This window comes from Pan troglodytes, chromosome 11, assembly GCF_028858775.2.
Source record: "Pan troglodytes isolate AG18354 chromosome 11, NHGRI_mPanTro3-v2.0_pri, whole genome shotgun sequence".
Lineage (NCBI taxonomy): Eukaryota > Metazoa > Chordata > Mammalia > Primates > Hominidae > Pan > Pan troglodytes.
In genome coordinates, this window is record NC_072409.2 from 38,140,501 (window position 1) to 38,162,683 (window position 22,183).

At 39.6% G+C, this 22,183-nt stretch overlaps 2 protein-coding genes across 11 annotated transcripts in view; one reads left to right on the plus strand and one right to left on the minus strand.

Annotated features, from left to right (window-relative positions):
• LOC134807728 (major facilitator superfamily domain-containing 14C-like) overlaps positions 1-21,646 on the minus strand; it is a 132,489-nt gene extending 110,843 nt beyond the window's left edge. Inside the window, exons 1-2 of one of the 7 annotated variants that reach the window (XM_063788451.1) lie at positions 21,115-21,646; positions 20,601-20,699 (exon numbers count right to left, since the gene is read on the minus strand). In XM_063788451.1, the coding sequence (XP_063644521.1) occupies positions 20,601-20,699; positions 21,115-21,141 (126 nt within the window). In that variant the 5' untranslated portion in view covers positions 21,142-21,646. Of the gene's footprint in view, positions 1-20,600; positions 20,831-21,114 lie in introns of those variants that run through there. The other 6 variants (XR_010148887.1, XM_063788456.1, XM_063788455.1 and 3 more) reach the window with 6 other exon arrangements.
• Positions 21,647-21,701: 55 nt separating this feature from the next.
• TEX10 (testis expressed 10) overlaps positions 21,702-22,183 on the plus strand; it is a 50,918-nt gene continuing 50,436 nt past the window's right edge. Inside the window, exon 1 of one of the 4 annotated variants that reach the window (XR_010148468.1) lies at positions 21,702-21,924. Coding sequence is in view for 1 of the 4 variants with exons in the window: in XM_054657779.1 (XP_054513754.1) it covers positions 22,035-22,139 (105 nt within the window). In the remaining 3 variants the exon portion in view is untranslated. 4 annotated transcript variants of the gene reach the window in all.

Genomic DNA, 22,183 nt, shown 5'->3' on the forward strand with positions numbered 1-22,183 from the left:
ACGCCTGTAATCCCAGCACTTTGGGAGGCCAAGGCGGGCAGATCATGACATCAGGAGATCAAGACCATCCTGGCTAACAGGGTGAAACCCTGTCTCTACTAAAAATACAAAAATTTGGTTGGGGGTGATGGCACATGCTTGTATTCCTAGCTACTTGGGAGGCTGAGGCAGGAGAATTGCTTGAACCCTGGAGACGGAGCTTGTAGTGAGCTGAGTTTGCGCCACTGCACTCCAGCCTGGGTGACAAAGCGAGACTCTGTCTCAAAAAAAAAAAAAAAGTGTCATGAGTAATTTTTTCTGTATAAATATATATATTTACAGTTTCTTTATTTGAATCAGGATTCTTAGAAAGTCCATACATTATATTAATAATTCACTGATATATCACTTGAGAGTCTCTTCATCTGTTGCTTCCTACTCAATCTCTTTTTATTCCTTCAAAATGACTTTTTAACAGAAATCAGGTTGTCTTGTTGAGTTTCCTACATCCAGATTTTACTGACTGCTTTGCTACAGTGTAGTTTAATATGCTCCCCTGCCCTTAATTTCCATAAATTGGTAGTTAGATCTCGGCTTGATTAGATTCAGTTTTGATTTTTATTTTTTGGTGGGGGGGGCAAGACTTTTTAAAAAGTATTTTGTGTTCATAATGTGTTCATATTTAAAATTATTTTGTGTTCATAATGTCTGCTTGACTCTTTGTGATTTAAAAAGCTATTGATGGTCATTGCCCAGATCCATTTGGTTTACTAAGGGTTGCAAAGTGGTGATGTTTTAATTCTATCATTCCCTCTTCATGTATTAGCTGGAATATTTCTACAAAAAGCAAATTGCCCTTATTAACTTTTTCCACTGAAGATTTCCCCATATCTTTAACTATACTTTTAAAATACTGTTTTTAAAAGTTGTAGGCCAGGCGCAGTGGCTCACACTTGTAATTGCATGCCTTTGGAAGGCCCAGGTGGGAGGATTGCTTGAGTCCAGAAGTTCAAGACCAGGCTGGGCAACAGAGTGAGACCTGTCTCTACAAAAAATAAAAAATAAAATTAGTGGAGTGTGGTGGCATGTACCTGTAAAGTACCAACTACTTGGGAGGCTGAAGTAGGAGGATCACTTGAGCCTGAGAGGTCAAGGCTGCAGTGAGCCATGATCATACCACTGTACTCCAGCCTGGAGTACAGAGTGAGATGGTCTCAAAAAAAAAGTTGTAGTGTTTTCTTTCTTAAGTATGTACCATATTTTATATACCCATACCCTAACTGCTAGAGATATATAATGTTTCTGATTTTTCACTCTGTAAACATTGATGGGATCAACATTTTTATATATTTCTTATATATAAATCTTTATTTAGATATCTGGTTATTCAATTAGAATAGAATCCTAGCAGTGGAAGTCCAAAGGATAAACAGTTTTGTAGCTTCTTACTAAATATTAAAATGTTTCTTCCTGAAAAGTGCCAGTTGACTCCCTCTACCAATGAGAGTTCCTGTTTCCCTAAATCCTTACCATTCTCACATGTTTAATGTGTTTGTGTTCCATGTTTTATGTGAACTGTAAATGGTAACAAGTGAATTAGGAATGTATCTACTATACAGTGAGAAAATTTAAGGTTTGATATTTTATTTTATAGAATACAGAGAAATAACACAAAGCAATTGCTCACATATGAGAAAATAAAAATTAATCTGTAGAATTTCAAAGCCATAAAGAACTATTGAGCTACTTGGTAGGTCTCATGTTTATTCATCTATTGTTCTCAGGAACTAATGGTTATTATAGTGTGTGTGTATGTGTGTGTGACTTATTTTTCTAAAAATTTTGAAGTAATGTTTTTAAAATGTAAATTTCAGACTATAACTGTAATATGCTAATAGCAAAATACTGCTCTGAGGAAAAGCATTTTAGAAATAATGCTCCAGGCTCGCAATTGTCATTTTGTAATTTAAAAGTTTTCTTTAGTTGAGTATAATAAGGAAGGTTATTGTATTAGTTCATTTTCACACTGCTATAAAGATACTACTTGACACTAATTTATAAACAATTTATAAACAAATTTATAAACAAAGGAGGTTCCATTGACTCACAGTTCCACGTGGCTGGGGAGGACTCAGGAAACTTACAATCACTGTGGAAGGGGAAGCAGGCACCTTCTTCACAAGGTGGCAGGAGGGAATGTGAGTGTGCGAAGGAGGAACTGTCAAACACTTATTAAATCATCAGATCTCATGAGAACTTAGTCACTATCATGAAAACAGCAAGGGGGAAAACACCCCGCGATGATCCAATCACTTCTCTCCCTCGACACATGGGGATTACAATTCAAGATGAGATTTGGGTGGGGACACAGAGCTAAACCATATCAGTTTTCCTATTTCTTTGCTGGAAAATTTAGGAGTTTTGAGATCTGGATCAGAATCTTACTTTACAGATTAATACATATGTAGGTCTCTGTGCCTTACTTTCCTCAGGACTGAAATTCAGCTGGGAGGCCCTAGGACAGCTATTTCGGTAGCTTAAAGCTGGCCTCAGTGCTTATTGTTGCTGGGCCACACTAGCTGTTAAATCTTTTGAGTATCATCCTTCTGATATGAATATCATCCTTCTGATATGAATATCAACCTGTAGTTTGCAGCTTCTTACTTTTGTTGTGGGTTCAAGGATGCCTATCTAAATCCTAATAAAGTCTGTGTAGGATCTGGAAGGTAGCAATTTAACCTCTGATGATTACATGACTTTTACAAAAAGAGCTGTAAAAGGATGTGCTTCCTTACTTAAGCGGTCTATTTGCTTTTTAGCTTTTCAGAAGAGATAACTGGGAAGTTTACTACTTAAGATGAGTCTTCTACAGAGTTTTGTAATGGGACTTATGGGTTTACTATTGTCTCAAGTTCTGGGAAATGACAAAATATGCATTTAAATATCAATTCTTGAGCTGGGTGCAGTGGCTCATGCCTGTAATCCCAGCACTTTGGAAAGCCGAGGCGGGTGGATCACCTAAGGTCAGGAGTTCAAGACCAGCCTGGCCAACATGATGAAACCCCATCTCTACTAAAAATACAAAATTACTTGGGTGTGGTGGCACATGCCTGTAGTCTCAGCTATTCAGGAGGCTGAGACATGAGAATTGCTTGAACCTAGGAGGCAGAGGCTGCACTTAGCCGAGATTGAGCCACTGCACTCCAGCCTGTGCGAGACAGAGTGAGACTCCATCTCAAAAATAAATAAATAAATAAAATAAAAATAAAAATAAATTCTCGTTGTAAAAAACTGGTGAAATCCAAATAAGATCTGTACCTGAATTAATAGTATTGTACCAACTGCAATTTTCTGGTTTTGACAATATACTATTGATAGAGGCAAGAGGCAGACAAATGCCTAGGCAGATAAAAAAGGGTCTCTGGAGAATCTCTGACCTGCTGCACAAATGTTTACACCAGATATTTTTGTGCAGATAAGGGAACCTGCACAGGGTCTTGTCAGGGCATGCCTGCAATGGACTGGAGGATTGGGGTGGAGCCACCAGGAGTTCACACCTTACGCAGGGGAGCAGACTGTCCTCTTCAACTTATGTGTGGCAGCCTGGTATTCAATCTATGAGGTTGGAGCCTGCTGGCACGACCTTCTCTTTTTGCTGACAGCTTTCTTTTCACTTAAAAAATTCCGCCCTCCTCACCCTTCAATGTGTCTGCATGCCTAATTTTTCCTGGTCATGAGACAAGAAACCTGATTTAGCTGAACTAAGGAGCAAAAAATCCTGCTCACTATGGTTTTGTAACATATTAGGAAAAGCTGGATGAAGAGTACAAGGGAACTTGCTGTACTATTTTTGCAAATTCTTGTGACTCAAACTGTTTAATAATATAATATTTAAAAAACAACAACCAATGCTTGACATGAAGGTGTTAAATATTATTTTCTTTTACATTTCGTTAACCAGACATTTATTTATTTACTTATTTATTTATTTATTTTTTTTGAGACAGAGTCTCACTCTGTTGCCCAGGCTGGAGTGCAGTGGTGTAATCTCAGCTCACTGCAACCTCTATCTCCCGGGTTCAAGCAATCCTCATGCCTCAGCCTCCCGAGTAGCTGGGATTACAGGCAGGCACCACCACACCTGGCTAATTTTTGTATTTTTAGTAGAGACAGTGTTTCACCATGTTGGCCAGGCTGGTCTCAAAATCCTGACCTCAAGTGATCCACCCACCTTGGCCTCCCAAAGTTCTGGGATTACAGGCATGAGCCACCGTGCCCAGCCTGTTAACCAGACTTTTAATCATCTCTTTATGGTATTTACATGTTCCTCTTTCTTTCCTTCTGATCCTTCCAGGTCACTAATAACTTTCTGACCTGTTATTTTTCACATTTTTCTCTATGTTTATATAATAGCCTACAAATAAATAAATACATATATGGATGTTTACATTTTCATTTATTTCATAATAATGTGACTAAATTGTAAATACTTTCCTGCAGATTGTTTTTCTTACTTGAAAATACATTGTGAAAAATCTCTTCAATTTACTTGGTATGAATGGAATTCTGTCCTTTTAATGGCTTCGTTGTAGTCAATGAATCACACAGCTTATTCAACCATTCCCCTACTAATTGGTGTTTATTTCCTTCACAATGTTTTGCTATTCAAATATTTTTATACTAAATATTTTAGAAATGTATATTTTGGACTGATGCTTTTATATCTGTTGGATAAATTCTCAGGGATTTATCTGTGGGATTACTAGATTGAAATAATATGATTTAAACATTTTTAAAGGTATTTTCAGACTTCTTTCCTAAATGGCTTCACTATTTCACATTTTCAGCAGTGAAATAGAGCATACTTTTTCCTGCATCCCTACCACTAGTAGGTGTTATATCTAATCCATGCTTTGTGTGTTCATAGAAGTTATATTTCACTAACATATTAATTTATGTTTCCCTAACAAACAGTGAGATCCAGCAGGCTTGCAATGTTTATTATCCTTTGGATTTTTTGTAAATTGTTATTCATAACTTTTGTCCTTTTTCTACTAGATTGTTTTAGCCATTTTCTTGATAATTTGCAAGAGCTCCTAATATATTACACATATTAATTATGTATCTTTCATATGTATTGCTAGTATTTCCTCTATTTTTTGCCTTTTGTCTATGTTTATGATATCTTTTGCTATACCACCTTTAATTTTTTAATGTTGTGAAATATGTCTATATTTTTCTTTACCGTCTTCTTAGTTTCCTTTTTTTAGAGTCTTTCCAACTCCCAAATTACACATGCATTATGTAATTTTTCTGATGCTTTTGTTATTTTATTTAGTTGTTTTATATTCATATAGAGCTAATGTACTGATTATTAAGCTATCATCATTCAGCTTCAAATCCACCCTTCCGTATTCTGCTTTGTGATGTGGGTCTGGGACTCTGCAAACCACATTTCTGCTTTGCCAGCTGGTTCCCTGCTAAGCCCTGCCAGTGGGAGGCAGGAGACGGAGACTGGGTGGATAAAGGAAGAATACAGGGCTTGATCTTTTTTGTCTTTTCTTTGTTCCTGTCAGCATCACTTGAGCAAAGAATCTTCACACAGTAGTAACTTGGTTCTAGGGTGGCAGTGGGTTTCAGTTTGTGGTTTTTCCAATTCTTGCAGAAACATCCTCATTGCACTCCCTTAGAAATGCCAGCCAATGGGCACCCCACCTGTCCATGCTTTCAGCGATCTGACTTCCAGTTCAATGAGCCCCATCTCCAACCTTCTAAGTTTTGTTTTTTTTTTTCTGAGATGGAATTTTGCTCTGTCGCCCAGGCTGGAGTGCAGTGGCGCAATCTTGGCTCACTGCAAGCTCCACCTCCTGGGTTCACACCATTCTTCTGCCTCAGCCTCCCGAGTAGCTGGGACTACAGGTACCCACCACCGCACCCGGCTAATTTTTTGTATTTTTAGTAGAGATAGGGTACCAACCTTCTAAATTTTAATAATCCCCACTCCTTCCCTTTGTTCTCCCAGTCCTATGGGTAGTAGCTGCTTTCTACATTTTCCCTGTGATATCTCAGTGTCCTCTTTCTGCCTTTTTATTCCCTGAGTTCCTAGTTAACAATTCTTTATATTAAATCCTCTCTGTTAAAATAGCTGGTATGGTTTCTGCTTCCTGCCTGGGCCTTGAGTGTTACTGTTCAATTTGTCAGTCTTTTCCTTTAGGATTTTTGCATGTTGCGACATGCTTTTGATGTTGGGAATTTCACAGATGGCAGTTTTTTTTCTCTTTAAATGGCTAATTAATTGTCCCAACAGCATTTATTGTCTACTTCATCTTTCCCTACTGATTTTAAAATATGTTTTGATATATAGAACTTCAAAATTTTTGTATAGTCGAACTTATCAATTCATCCTTTATGATTTTTTTTTGTTTTGGTGTTACTGATAAAAAGGATAAGTTCAGTCCCATTTCTCTGTGTCATGTCCTTTCTTACCTTCCACCATGAAATGACCTTTGCTACATGTTGGCACCATGCTCTTGGACTTCCCAGCCTCAAGAACTGTGAGCCAAGTAAACTTCTGTTCATTACAAATTACCCAGTGTATGATAGTCTGTTATAGCAGCAGACAGTGAACTAAGACACACTGGAGTTCAGACAATAATCATGCCTGTTTTCTTTCCGTGTTCTTGTACTACATTATACTGCCTCACTTAGCATAGTAGTTTTCAACATTTTAAAAATTGAGATTCACTGTAAGAATATATTTTGTGGCCAGGCGCAGTGGCTCATGCCTGTAATCCCAGCACTTTGGGAGGCCAAGGCGGGCAGATCACCTGAGGTCAGGAGTTCGAGACCAGCCTGGTCAACATGGTGAAACCCTGTCTCTACTAAAAATACAAAAATTAACTGGGTGTGGTGGCACGTGCCTGTAATCCCAGATACTTGGGAGGCTGAGGCAGGAGAATTGCTTGAACCCGGGAGGCCAAGGTTGCAGTGAGCCGAGATTGCACCGTTGCACTCCAGCCTGGGCAATAGAGCAAGACTCCGTCACACACAAAAAAGGAATATGTTCTGCTCTGTCAATGAGTATACATATATGTTTCTATAAAATTGAAACAAAAATTTCACAAAATAATATTTGTGGCAGAGATTTTTACTACTTACAACTTCCAAGAAACCTCCTTAAATGGAGGTTTCAATTTTCCTTTTCCTTTCCTTTCTTTTACTTGCTGACTGAAATGTGGGCATGATGGCTTGAGCTAGAATTGCCATTTTGAAGCATGAGATGACCTTGAGAATGGAACAAGAAAGAAGCAGTCTGAGTGAGGACTTCCTGGAATGGAGCCACTTGATGCTTAGTCTGCCTACATTTGAAGTTTAACATGAAAAATCAATTCGTTGTTTTGTGTTTTACTGTTACTCCCAGCCAAGTTAATGCTTACAAATACATTTTCTGTAGCGTTTATGCCAATTTACACTTCTGCCAATAATGTATGAGCACTATTTCTCCACAGCTTCACTACAGGTATGTTGTCAAACTTTTGGATTTTGATAATCTTGAAAGTAAGAAAAAATATCTTTTAATTTGCATTTCTCTTATTATGAGTCAGGTTAAACAGCTTTTAGTATGTGGAAGGGTCATTCATTATATTTCTTTTTCTGTTGTTTGAAGTAACTTTAGATGGATTAAATTTAACAGAGTTTAATCGGCAAATAATAATTTGTGAATTGGGGAGCCCCTTGAACCAGAATAGGTTAAGAGAGACTCCAATGCTGCCACATGGCCTGAAAGGATTTATGGACAGAAAAAGGAAAGCAACGTACAGAAATAGAAATGAGGTACAAAAACAGCCGGATTGGTTACAGCTTGGCATTTGACTTATTTGAATACTAAACAGTTGGCTATTTATGAGTGGATAAAATATGGCTTCTGTGATTGGCTGAGACTTGGCTACTTGTTACAAAAGTCGGTTTCAGTCTGTTTACATGTCCAGTTAGGTTACGGTTCAATATGTACAGAAAAACCTTTAGGCTGAACTTAGAAGGAAGCAGTTTCCGACTAAATTTAATTTAACAATTGCCACCTCTTGGTCAACCTCTTCACCTCTTAGTCAACTTCTCAATTTTGAGAGGTTGACCAAATTTTTAGGCATTGATGTCACTCTGTCCCCATTGTGATGTTCTTATTTGGTCTCAAATCCCTCTGAGAGACAGTAGAACAGTGGGCTTTGTAAGATGAGAACATGGACTTCAGCTTCAGGTTACTTTTTTTTTTTTTTTGAGACAGAGTCTCATTCTGTCACCCAGGCTGGAGTGCAGTAGCACGATCTTGGCTCAATGCAACCTCCACCTCCTGGATTCAAGCAATTCTCCTGCCTCAGCCTCCTGAGTAGCTGGGATTACAGGCACCCACCACTATGCCCAGCTAATTTTCATAGTCTTAGTAGAGACAGGGTTTTGCCATATTGGCCAGACTGGTCTTGAACTCCTGACCTCAGGTGATCCACCTGCCTTAGTCTCCCAAAGTGCTGGGATTATAGGAGTGAGACACTGCACATGGCCACTTTTTTTTTTAATAAGGGTTATAGCAGAGGGGACCTCCTCGTGCTGGAATCTCTTGTTTTCAGGAGAAAACAAAACCTACTCTATGTTAGGATCTATTTGTTTCCTTAAAGTTTTAGTTTAATTCTGTTGTATTTAGTATGAGTGACTTCATTTTGGCTTGGCCTGATCTGTTGGCGCCTAGTGTATGAGCTCAGTCCTAAACAATGGCCTCCCATAATTTTGTTAAAATATTTCCCCCTTGTGGTCAGGTTCTCACTTAGGTAAGACCAAAATTTAGGGCCACTCTCAGTTACCATCATTTTGGGTTTCTGGCTTCAGCATGTCATTCACACGTTATGGCAACTTCACGATCATACTTTTTTTTGAGTTTTTGTCATCCTAGTCAGAGAGGGGCTGATATGGTTTGGCTGTGTCCCCGCTCAACTCTCACCTTGAATTGTATTAATCCCCATGTGTCAAGGGTGGGGCCAGGTGGAGATAACTGAATCATGGGGGCAGTTTCTCCCATATTGTTCTTGTGGTAGTGAATAAGTCTCATGAGAGCTGATGGTTTTATAACTGGGAGATCCCCTGTACAAGCTCTCTTGCCTGCTTGTAAGATGAGAATTTGCTCCTCATTAGCCTTCTGCCATGCTTTTGAGATCTCCCCAGCCATATGAAACTGCGAGTCAATTAAAACTCTTTCATTTATAAATTACCCAATCTCATGTATTTCTTCATAGCAGTGTGAGAACGAACTAATACAGGGTCCATTTGACATTCTATGCATGGCTGTAAGAGAATTTAAAGAAGTCTGTTGTGCAACCATGGACTTTGTAATAGAATTTGCTATAAGGTCTATTATGAGGAATAAATGTTTAATTACTGAATCATTTACTCCAAATCATGTAAAAAGAGACCTAGCAAATGATGTCCATCCAAAAGAGTGAAGGCCTCCTGCCAATGTTCTCTTTAACCTATGATACAAGCTAAGAGGAGTGGACCAATATTTTGTTTTTTGATTCATTATGAAGCAACAAATGTATATTAAAATTTTTCACACATGTTGGTCCTTTATCTTTTATCAATGCATAATGTTGTCCATGTATAAGTTTATAAGGTTGCTTAAAAAATCCTCTACAAATAAAAGTACACTCCAGAAATGCACATAAGAGACTCATTTTCTGGTTTTATTGTGGGTTTTTCTTTTGAGACAGGGTTTTGCTCTGTTGCCCAGGCTGGAGTGCAGTGGTGTGATTATAGCACACTGCAGCCTCAAACTCCTGAGCTCAAGTGATCATCTTGCTTCAGCCTGCTAAGTAGCTGGGACTATTGGTGCATGCCACCAAGTCTAGCAAATTATTTTTATATATTTGGAGTAGGGGGTCAACCCATAATTTGACCACAAACAGTGTCTCACTGTGTTGCCCAGTCTGGTCTTGAACTCCTGGCCTCAAGCAATCTTCCTGCCTTGGCCTCCTAAGGCACTGGGATTACTGACATGAGCCACTGACCCCAGCCTAGTTTTATTGTTCATAGAGGTGTGAGCAAGGAAAAAACTGACAGGTAAGAGCTTCATGATAGTAGAGAAGACTTGATCATTAATCTGTCATCTTGCAAAAGTTGTCCACATCTAGGATGTCGTCTGTTTCTGAGGAGAAACTTTGCTGGTTAGTGTAGGAGTTCAGTCAGGGTGGTGGGAGAAATTGTAAAATAGACACAAACCTTCTTGGAAGGCTGGAAGGTTTTGCAAAAGCCTCAGGATAGTGTTATGGCTGAAAGCAGCCTAATCCTCTTACCTTGAGTTAATAGCTGAGAGGAGGTACAAAGGAATGTAAAGGAGTTTATCTAAAGAGCTTGTTTACTCATGTGGTGCTGACCTTTGATCATTTGTAGGACTGCTCTCTCCTGGGAGAGTGACCATCTTAATTATCCACAAGTGTGTTAACTCAAAGCCTTTGTCATTAAACTGTACTAAATAAACGTGAACTTCGAGAATTATCAAGGCCGACACTGTGGACTCAGGCAGCAGAGCCCCTTAGCTGTGCTGACGGGCAAAATATCTGTGTCAGTGTACGTCTTTTATCTGTCACTGGGTCAGGGTCTGTGGGTTGGACCTGGAAGGTTAGCTTTGCCTTAAGATGTCTAATGGGCGTATAGTTCCCAGAGTGGGAAGGGGCCTTTCTGAGTTGTGAGATTACAAACCCAAGTTTCAAGGTTCCAAAGTTTTGCTGCAGTGTGAGTGGCAAGGGCAGTCTTTCTCTGATCATTTCCAAAAGACCTAATCTCTGGGTTTTAGATCCATGAAGGGTTAGATTGCCCTCAGTCCGTGGACCACAAAAAGCTTTCTTTATCTAGTGAAAATACACTTGGGCATTGTGTTAGGTTGTTCTTGTGTTGCTATAAAGGAAAGGAATACCTGAAACTGGGTAATTTATAAAGAAAAGAGATTTAATTGACTCATGGTTCCTGCAGGGTGAGCAGGAAGTGTGGTGCCACCATCAGCTTCTGGTGAGGGCCTCAGGAATCTTACAGTCATGGTGACAGGCAAAGGCAGAGCAGACACATCACATGGCAAGAGTGGGGGCAAGCAGGGGTGTTGTCACACACTTTTAAACAATCAGATATTGCATGAACTCACTTATCACCAAAGGGCTGGTGCAGAACCATTCATGAGAGATCCACCTCTATGATTCAAACACCTTCTACCAGGCCCATCTCTAACTGGGAATTACATTTTAACATGAGATTTGGAGGAGAAACATATCCAAACCATATTAGGCATAATGCATTTGCATTAATCCATTTGCATTACTATAACAGAATACCTGAGACTAGGTAATTTTTAAAGAAAGGTAGTTTAATTGGCTCTTGGTTCTACAGGCTGTACAAACATGATGCCAACATCTACTTGGCTTCTGGTGAGGACCTCGGGAAACTTATAGTTGTGGAAGGCAAAGTGGGAAGCCAGGGTATTACACGGCAACAGAGGGAGTAAGGGAGAACAAGGTGAGAGGGAGGTCCCAGACTTTCAAACAATCAGATTGCATGTGAACTAACTGAGCAAGAACTCACTTATCACCAAGGAGATTGTGCTAAACCATTCATGAGGGATCCGCCCCCATGATCCAATCACCTTTCACCAGGCCCCACCTCTAACATTGGGAATCATATTTCGATATGAGATTTGGAGGGTACAAATATCCAAACACATGCGCATTAAAACCTTGTAGCATTTAGTTATGTCAGAATTTAGAAACAAGATATTTGAAGTTTTATTATTAGAAGCATAGGCCAGTGACTATTGTGTAAGAGGTCAACTTATGTTTTCACTGGAAGTAGATCTGATTGCCATTAAACTCTAATATCTTTGACCAAGGCAATCTAGTCAACTCAGTTAGCTTTGTCTAATGTTACTGTATCTGTAACACCTTATTTAACTATCTTACAACTTGTCCAGTGAAACAAGTATCTTTTTTGCTGGAGATTTCTTCAGGAACAACCCAGGAGGGAAACAAATTTTTAAAATAACCTTTTATCTATTGTTATAACATCAGCGCCCTTGCACGGGAAATCTTTTATAAAAATAACTAGAAAAGATGCCTTGAAAATGAAAAGTGAGTGAAATTCCTCTATAACTGTTTAAATGGCCCATCAGGTAGAAAACATGTACCTGAGATTCTGATTGTCTTTCCAGGATTATGAATTTAAGAAACCAAACATTGGTCATAAACAATTTTAGCAATTTAGAATAGTCACCATGCCAATGTGTATTCTTTTCTTTCTTTCTTTTTTTTTTTTTTTGAGACAGAGTCCCACTATGTTGCCCAGGCTGGAGTGCAGTGGCACGATCTTCGCTTACTGCAACCTCACCTCCCAGGTTCAAGCAATTCTCCTGCCTCAGCCTCCTGAGTAGCTGGGATTGCAGGTGTGTGCCACCACACCCAGCTAATTTTTGTATTTTTAGTAGAGACGAGGTTTCACCATGTTGGTCAGGCTGGTCTTGAACTCCTGACCTCGTGATCCGCCTGCATCAGCCTCCCAAAGTGTTGGGATTACAGGCGTGAGCCACCGGGCCGGGCTGTCAATATATATTCTATTTGCATATTTGCATCATCTTATTTCTTCCTTAAGAGTCATGGAATGCACAGCTTTTAATAATGAAAGCTTTAAATACTCAGGAATAACTAGGCAGCCATCTAGGTTCTGAGTCTATGCTTAACATTGGATTTACATCTTCTTAAATTCTATTTTTGCTTTTCTAGTTCAGGTGCCTACCATTGTTTATTAGATGGGTTATCATATGTAATGTGATGTGGATCATGGAGTTCATTCAAATTGCATATCTAAACAATTTCAGTGCCAGCTTCTTTAGCATGAAAATCTGGCAAAGTATTTTTTTGGTATTCAACTAATTTTTGTCCTGGTTGGGTTATCAGTTTTATAAACCAGTCTGTCTCTTTCTTAAGAGTTTTAGGAAATTCTTACCCAGTCCAAATGATATGGTTCTAAAGTCATCAGAAACCTGTATTTAAGCAAGTTTTGTCAGGGTCCTTTTTATCTTTTCCATGAACTTCTTTGAAGACACAATACACTAGAATTTTACTTGCTTTTGAAAAGTTTTTAGAAACTGTTTCAGAATTAAGTAATCAACTGTGGAAATGACTTCAAATGGTTGTAAAGACACAACTGACAAGGAAATTTGGTTATTTCTGTGGCCTACAATAATTTAACATAATAACTATAATTATGACTGATAACATATCAAGACATATCAGAATGTTAGGAATCTCATATAATTTTGGAACATATATTAATAACATATCTATTAAAATATAATTTGAAGAAGGTTAAACTTTATTCTTCATTTCACAATACTTTTCATATAATTTAACATATCAAACCATTTATCTCTCTTTTGGATGTTGTAAGAGCCCTCTGTAGTATCTCAAAGTTAGTTGCAGGTCAAAAAGACTGAATTTTGAATTCAAAATTTGATTTTGAGAAACATCAAATAGGTCAAAGGTTTAAAACAATCCAAATAGGATCATAGGTTACTGTAAAATAACAGTCATTCATTTAGCCAAAATGATAAAAGGTTTTTTTTATTTTATTATTTTTATTTTTTGGGGGACGGAGTCTCGCTGTCGCCCAGGCTGGAGTGCAGTGGAGCAATCTCAGCTCACTGCAAGCTCTGCCTCCTGGGTTCACGCCATTCTCCTGCCTCAGCCTCCCGAGTAGCTGGGACTACAGGTGCCCGCCACCATGCCCGGCCAATTTTTTTGTATTTTTAGTACAGACAGGGTTTCACCATATTAGCCAGGATGGTCTCAATCTCCTGACCTCGAGAACCACCCACCTTGGCCTCCCAACGTGCTGGGATCACAGGCATGAGCCACTGCACCTGGCCAATAAAAGGTTTTAAAAAGCAAAAACTTTATTCTTTGAGAGGGTACTGAGTTTTCCAAACAATTTACAGATCTAAGAAACAGCATAAGACAGAATCTTTCTCTCTTTTTCTCTTCTTGTCTTTTTTTGTCATTTACTCATAAGGTGAACAAAAATTTTTACTATCTATTAATACTACATGAAAATTTTTGTTTAAAAGAGAAAGCCATATTTTACTTTTGTATTTGTGTATTATAAATACTAAAGTTAATTTTACTAAAACCTTATAAACCAAATTATCTAATCTCAGTCATCTTTTGACTACACAAGATTTTTATAAACCTTTTATAACATATTGCAATGAATTGTTTTCACTTTTTATATTTAGCTTTATCATATCTTTTAAATTTTTTTTAATTTGAAATAATCTTTAAGTAACTATTAAGTGAGATGAAATTATCTTTTTCTCAATAAACATACATTTTTATGTCTCTTATTTCAATAGCTTTAGGGGTACAAGTGGTTTTGGGGTACATGGATGAATTGTACAGTGGTGAAGTCTGGGCTTTTGTAGTACCCATCATCCAAGGCCATTTTCATGTTTTTACAAAGTTTTTCACTAAAAGCCCATCTATCTTTTCCTTTATTATTATTATTATTTTTTTGAGACAAAGTCTTGCTGTGTCACCCAGGCTGGAGGGTAGTGGCATGATCATGGTTCACTGTAACCTTAACCTTCTAGGCTCAAGCGATCCTCCCACCTCAGCCTCTGGAATAGCTGGGACTACAGGCACATGCCACCACACCTGGCTAATTTTTGAATTTTTTGTAGAGACAGGGTTTTGCCATGTTGCTCAGGCTGGTCTTGAATTTCTGGGCTCAAGCAATCCTCCCACTTCAGCCTCCCAAAGTGCTGGGATTACAGGCATGAGCCACCACGCCCAGCCCTTGCTTTTCCTTATACACTCTGTATATAGAATTAGTATACTCTTAGTAACCTTAATTTCTTTTATTTTTTCCTTCCAACTTTTCTCATTTCAGAGGGTACACGTTCAGGTTTGTTACATGGGTAAATTGCATGTCGCTGGGGTTTGGTGTAGAAATCATTTTGTCACCCAGGTAGTGAGCATGATGCCCAGTAGGTAGTTTTCCAATCTCCCACCCTCCACCCTCTAGTAAACCCCAGTGTCTATTGTTCCCCTTTTTGTATCCACGTGTACTCAATGTTTATCTCCCACTTATAAGTGAGTACGTGCAGGATTCAGTTTTCTGTTCCTGCATTAATTTGCTTATGATAATGGTCTCCAGCTGCATCCATGTTGCTGTAAAGGATATGATTTCATTCTTTTTACTGGCTGCATAGTATTTCTTCATGTATATATACCACATTTTCTTTATTCAATCCACTGTCGATGGGCATCTAGATTGATTCCATGCCTTTGCTATTGTGAATAGTACTGTGATGAACATATGTGTGTATGTATCATTTTGGTAGAATGATTCATTTCCCTTCGGGTATATACCCAGTGATGGGATTGCTAGGTTGAATGGTAGTTCTGTTTTAAGTTCTTTGAGATATCTGCAAACTGCTTTCCGTAGTGGCTGAACTAATTTACATTCCCACCCGTAATTTATAAGCACTCTCTTTTTTCCACAACCTCACCAGCATCTGTTATTTTTTTTACTTTGTAGTAGCCATTCTGACTGATGTGAGATGTGATCTCATTGCAGTTTTGATTTGCATTTCTCTAATGATTATTGATGTTGGCCATGTGTATGTCTTCTGTTGAGAAGTGCTTATCTTAGTAACCCTAACTTCTAGTGAAAACTTAGGAAGTTTGAGCTGTTTTATATCAGTGTTTATAGATGAAAACATTTTATAATTTTTAGAAAGATTTGTTTTCTCACATTTTTGTTTACCAGTTATAAATATATTTAGCTTTTAAATACCATAAGATGTCAAAGTACATAAATTTAAATTTATGTTTAATAATTACTGTTCAATATTTTAAGTGACTTAGAAGTGACTCAGCCATTTTATGATTATCTATTACTTTACTTAACAAGGATTTTAAGATTTTTAATTACTCAAACTATGACACAGGTATCTTCGCTAACGTCTTTCCTCGGTCTTAAGTAGGCATGTGGTACTTAGAAGGGCTATGAAAGGCAGGGCCCATCTGGTTCCTGAACTTACATACCAGGGGTAGGCTCAGGATAGAAGATAACTGTGAAGACAATGCCTGGAGGATCCAACCCCTTCTAACATAGCCAGGGGGCAAAACTGGAACAGGTAGGAAGTGGTTATAATGGGCTTGACTGCCTTATAACTGATGGTCAAGTTGCTAAGAACATGTCCCCAACCCTTACCACAGCTACCTGTCCCAACAAAAGAATCCAGAGATTCAAAAGCAAAACCAAAAGCTTACAGACAAACCAATAAGTATCAAAAATTAAAGAAGCCACGTTATGACCTTAAAACATGTAGTAGACACATTATAAACCTGTCTGATGAATATATCCAGGAAAAAAATGTCTGAATTATATTTAACTGACAATTCTGAAGTCATTATTATTTTATTTTACCAACTATTTTAAAACTAGCTTCATTTCCCAAATATTATCACATACATGTAACACATATTGAGTTATAGAAATATAGACACATAGACACAGCAGGTCTTAGAGCTTTCATCAGGAATTCTCATTTGCCAGCTTTCAAAAATAAAGCAAAATTTAGACAGATTAAATTTAACAAAGTTAAACAAAAAACAATTCACAGCTCCCCAAATCAAAACAGGTTGAGAGAGACTGGCACTGCTGCATGGTCCAAACAATTTTATAGAAAAAAAGGTGACATACAAAAAACAAAAATAAAATACAAAAACAGCTGGGATTACAGTGTGAGCCACCGTGCCTGGCCCCTTTCTGAATTCTTTTATTGTTTATAGTAAGTTTTCAGTTGATTTTTTTTTTTGATATACAATTATATCTGCAAATGGAGATAATTTAACTTCCTCATTTCTAATCCTTTTGTCTTAGACTGATTTTGTGGTGTAATGGTCTTTGCACTCCTGGCCTTGCTGGTCTTTTCCTTCCTGTCTTTTTTCTAAGCCTGAACTGGTAGCCTCCCTGGCCATTCTCTGTGTTATTCAATATACTTTCAATAAATTCCTTTTCACTTAATGTCAGAACTGGTTTTCTGTTACTTTATCTAAGAAGCCCAACTAAATGTTGATTTTGCACATATAGTGCAAATAATGCCCAATGATGCATTATCAGTAGTGATACCTGTTGCCATTTATTGAGGGGCTATTGAGACTGTGTGCCAAGTCATTTGTATATATAATGCCAATCAATTCCTAGACAATGTGACCCTGGTTATAGTATCACGTTTGAACTCATCATTTCAGCTTCTTCAAAGAGACTGCTTTTTGTGTTAGTAGTAGCTCTAAAATGTAAGGTAAGAGCCAGTTTAATATGTATATGCTTTTGTTTGCTTTGAAATTATAAAGTCAATTTTTATTAGGTTAACAACGTTTCAGGTTTTTTTTTAAAGCAGTGATACTTTATTCCCAAAGCAAATGCTGGAAGCCCAGTATGAAACACATTTTAAAGGAAAGCTGCAAAGGTTGGGTAGATTACGTAGAAGGAAGTTACTTAACCTAGAGTATCGTGATGTGTCTGAGCATAGACAAAAAGGACAAAGAGTTTGGATGATGAAATACAGACATTTCTGGACACAGATCTTGGTGGCTCTTATGGGTTGAATTGTGTCTCCAAAAAGATATATTGAAGTTCTACCCCCTAGTACCTCAGGTGACTTTATTTGGAAATAAGGTCTTTAGAGAAGTGATCAAGTTAAAATGAGGTAATTAGGGCAGCCCCTATGACTGGGGTTCTTATAAAAGGAGTAAATTTGAACACAGACAGATATACACAAGGGAAGACAATGTGAAGACACAGAAGGACTGTCTACAAGGAATGTCTAAAGCTACCAGAAGCTAGGAGAGACATGTGGAACAGAATCTTCCTCAGAATCCTCAGAAGGAACCAATCCTGCTGATACCTTGATTTCAGATTCCATGGTCTCCAGAACTGAGATCCAGAAATTTCTGTTATTTAAGCTACCCAGTTTGTGGTACTTTGTTATGGCTGCGGAAACTAAACACAGCACCTATGTCGCCAACTGGACAGAGTTTTGGAATTGGAGTGTCCTACACGTTCCAGAATGTATGTTCGTTGTAAATAATGTTTTTCTGGCATGGGTGAAGGACCTTGATTAATTACATGCTTGTTATTTATCAAAGATCTCTTCAAGCTCGGGAAGTGATCAATCCTTACAATTGTTGAGTTCATCACTTAAGAGTTGGAAAAAGCCTATCTTCAAGTACAAACTTTTTATGTCCTAAACCAGAGACAGTAAACTGGCAACTGGCAATAAGTATTTTGTTTGGCCTACACAGTGTTTCGAAAATAGGGGGGAAAATGTACTTGCCAATATTTAAAGAGCAGATTTCTTATAAACATTTCTGGATGTTATGGTTTAAATGTCCCCTCCAAAACTCATTTTGAAATTTAATTGCCACTCTAACAGTATTGAGAAGCCGGACCTTTAAGAGGTGATTAGGTTATGAGGGCTCTGCCCTCATGAATAGATAATTGTTATTGTGGGAGTGGGTTAGTTATCCTGGGTGTGAGCTCTTGACAAATAGGATGAATTCAACCTGATTTGTTCTCTCTGTCTCTAGAGCTCACTTCTGCCTTCTACCCTTCTGTCATGGTATGGATGACCCTCACCAGATGCTGATGCCACACTCTAGGACTTCTCAGCTGCAGAAGCATTAGCCAAATAGTCTTCTGTTCATTGTAAACTACCCAGTCTGTGGTATTCTGTTATAGCAGCAGAAAATGGACTTAAACACTGGATTTCCGGTGTGCTTGAAAAATGAGAAGATTTGCATTTCCTCATGACAACAGTTGACTGTTGCTGAAGATCTGCTGCTTCCTTTAGTCAGGCCAGGAGTACTTCTGTCAGCTACATAGCCACCAGACCCACTTAATGGGCTGAGTCTATAAACCCTGTCCTGCAGTGAAGTAGGGAAACAATAAGAGCTAGCGTTTGCTCAGCACCACTATGTAGCAGGTGTTTCCTAGACATTTATTCAACAAATATTTATTGAGGGCCTACTAGGTGCCAGACACTGCTCTAGCTACTTGGAATATACCAGGGAATAAAACAAACGACCCATGTAAAACTTACATATTAGTGGTGGATGAAGGACAGAATCAAATAATCATTATGATAAATAAGTAAATTACATGGTATATTAGAAGGCGATATGTTCTTTTTTATTTTATTTTATTTTATTATTATTATACTTTAAGTTTTAGGGTACATGTGCACAATGTGCAGGTTAGTTACATATGTATACATGTGCCATGCTGGTGTGCTGCACCCATTAACTCGTCATTTAGCATTAGGTATATCTCCTAAAGCTATCCCTCCCCCCTCCCCCCACCCCACAACAGTCCCCAGAGTGTGATGTTCCCAGAAGGTGATATGTTCTAAAAGGAAATTGCAAGTCCTGGGAGAAGGTAATTTGTTATTTTAAATGAGGTGGTCAGGGTAGGGCTCCCTGAGAAGATATTTGAGTGGACTCAGGGGAGGAGAGGGAGTTAGCCACATGGACTTATTGGGGAAGAGTGTTTCAGGCAGACAGAAAAGCTAAAGGAAAGGTCCAAAAGCAGGAGTGTGTCACTGGTGTTTGAGGAAGGCAAAGAAGCAAGTGTGACTGGAGCAGAGTAAAAAAGGGGAGAGTGGAAGGAGGAGTGCTCAGATGGTAAGAGACTGTGTCAGAATATGGAAGAGCTTGAGAACTGATATGGTTTGGATATTTGTCCCTGCTCAAATCTCATGTTGAGTTGTAATCCTCAATGCTGGAGGTGGGGCCTGGTGGGACATGCTTGGGTCGTGGGGGTGGATCCCTCATGGCTTGGTGCTTGTTTAGTGATAGTGAGTTCTCATCAGATTTGGCTGTTTAAAAATGTGTGGCACCTCTCTCTCTGTCTCTTTTCTTTTGCTCTCTCTCTTGCTCCTGCTTTCAACACGTGACATGCCTGTTCCCCCTTCACCTACTATGATTGAAAGCTCCCTGAGACTTCACCAAAAGCAAGCAGATGCCAAAATAATGCTTCCTGTAAAGCCAGCAAAACCATGAGCCAATTAAACCTCTTTTCTTTATAAATTACCCAGTCTCAGGTATTTCTTTATAAATTACCCAGTCTCAGGTATTTCTTTATAGCCATGCAAGAACAGCCTAAGGGAAGGCCCTAGAAAGGACTCTGGCTTTTACTCGAAGTGAAATAGGGAGCCATTAAAGGGTTTTGAGCCAAAGAGTGATCTGATCTAACCTAGATCTTAAAATAATCACACAGCTGCTCTGCTGATACCAGACTGTAGGGGGAAGAGGGACAATAAGGGAAGCAGGAAGATGTGTTTGCAGGCTTTTTGCAGTGATCAAGAAGCGGCTTGGACCAGAATGGTAGCAGGGGAGGTGTGTTAACTGGTGAAAGTTAGGATGTCTTTAAAGGTAGAGTCAATCTCCAGATGGATTAGATGTGAGGTGTGAAACAAAGAGGCCAAACCAAAAACCCAAAGGTTTCTGCTTGAGTAACTGCAAGGATAGACTTACTATTTGAGATGAATAAGCTGTAGGAAGAGTAGATTTCAAGGGGAAAATCATCAGTAGCTCTGTTTTGGACAAGTTGACCTTGAGATGTATACTGGATATCTGAAGGAAACATTGAAAAAACTGTTGGATACAAGTTTGGAGTTCCAGGGACATGTCTGGTTGGCAATAAATCTTTCCTCTTCTGATCTAGTCTCATAGCTTTAAATAGAATATAATGCCACATAATGCCAATGACTCCCAAATATTTATGGTTATGGTCGATTCCAGGCAGATTGTGGTGATGTAGCCATATTGCCAGCAAAGGGAGGTCAGGGTTTCTAGCGCTGCCTCTTTATCTCCGATTATGGAACAGGCATGGTTTTAGTTCCAGTGCTTGGGTCTCCCTGGATTTAGACATCATTCCTTTGAATTCCCACCCAATATAATGAGGGTCAATATCTTCGCCAGCTTTACTAAGTCTTAATTATCTGGTGAGGTGTAGACACAAATTTGAATCAAGGTCTGAAGCCCTTACCTGGGGCTCTTTCTTCCATGCCATCATGCCAGTCTTTGTGAAGACATTTTTCAAAGGCTCATTCTTCTTACCTCTTTTCTAGGAATTTTAGTTTATTTCTTTACTTAACTTCAGAAATTAATTTCTCACTTCATTTTAGTAGCAGGAATGTTAGTGCTGAGAAACTGAGATGTTAGGGAGAATCCTTGACCAAGACTTCCAGGCTCTAGATACTAGGTGTGTCTTGCTCTAATTAAGGAAATCTTATCTGCTCCATCTTAGCCCAGTTTAACGTCCCCAGGAATTCCATCTTCTGCAGTCCTAAACTTTTCCCTTTTTCAATTCAGTGCAACTTATACTCTTCTCTGAAAGTGGCTCCAGGTCTGAAGAACTGTGGTCTGGGAGGAATAGAAAAGCATGCTCAGCTATAACCAGGCCCACATCCCCTAAGTTGCCTGCCCACCAAGTTACGGGCCGGACTTATGCGCCACGCTTTGTCCGGGGACCTCGCGCTGTCCTCCCTCCGGTTCCCACAGAGCAGGGGGCTTCCGGCGGGGTACCCTCCTCTGTGGGCGGGGCCTACCGCTCCCGCTCCCGCCTCCCCGGTTGCGCGCGGCTGCGGGCTGCGATCACGTGAGCACAGCAGGGAGGGGGAGGGGCCCTGATTTCCGGGCGGCGGAAGGAGACGCGGCCGCGTGAGGACGAGGCTATTTGAAAACACGCTCCGGGAGCTAGAGCCTGAGGCCGGCGGCGCACGCTGTTGCCCCGTGGGCTTCTGCTCCCTCGCTTGTCTCCTCGGGCTCCTCGCCCCGGCCGCGGCCGGGTCCTCAGGTAAGCGGCCGTCGCCAGTCGGGCCGGGTCCTCCCGGGGCGCGGGACAGAGCGTGGTGGGGCCGTCGCCCCCCGATCCGCGGCCCAAGCGGGCAGGGTCGGCCGTGCACGATGTGCGTCCCCCGGGTCTGGGCCGCGGCGTCCCTCCGAGCTGGGCCTGGGTGTGCGGCCGGCACTGCGGGGGCGGGACCCCCTAGGGCGTTTGCGGAGCTTCAGGTGACTGGGCGGGTTCGCCCGGTTTCGGGTCCGAGAGAGTTTTA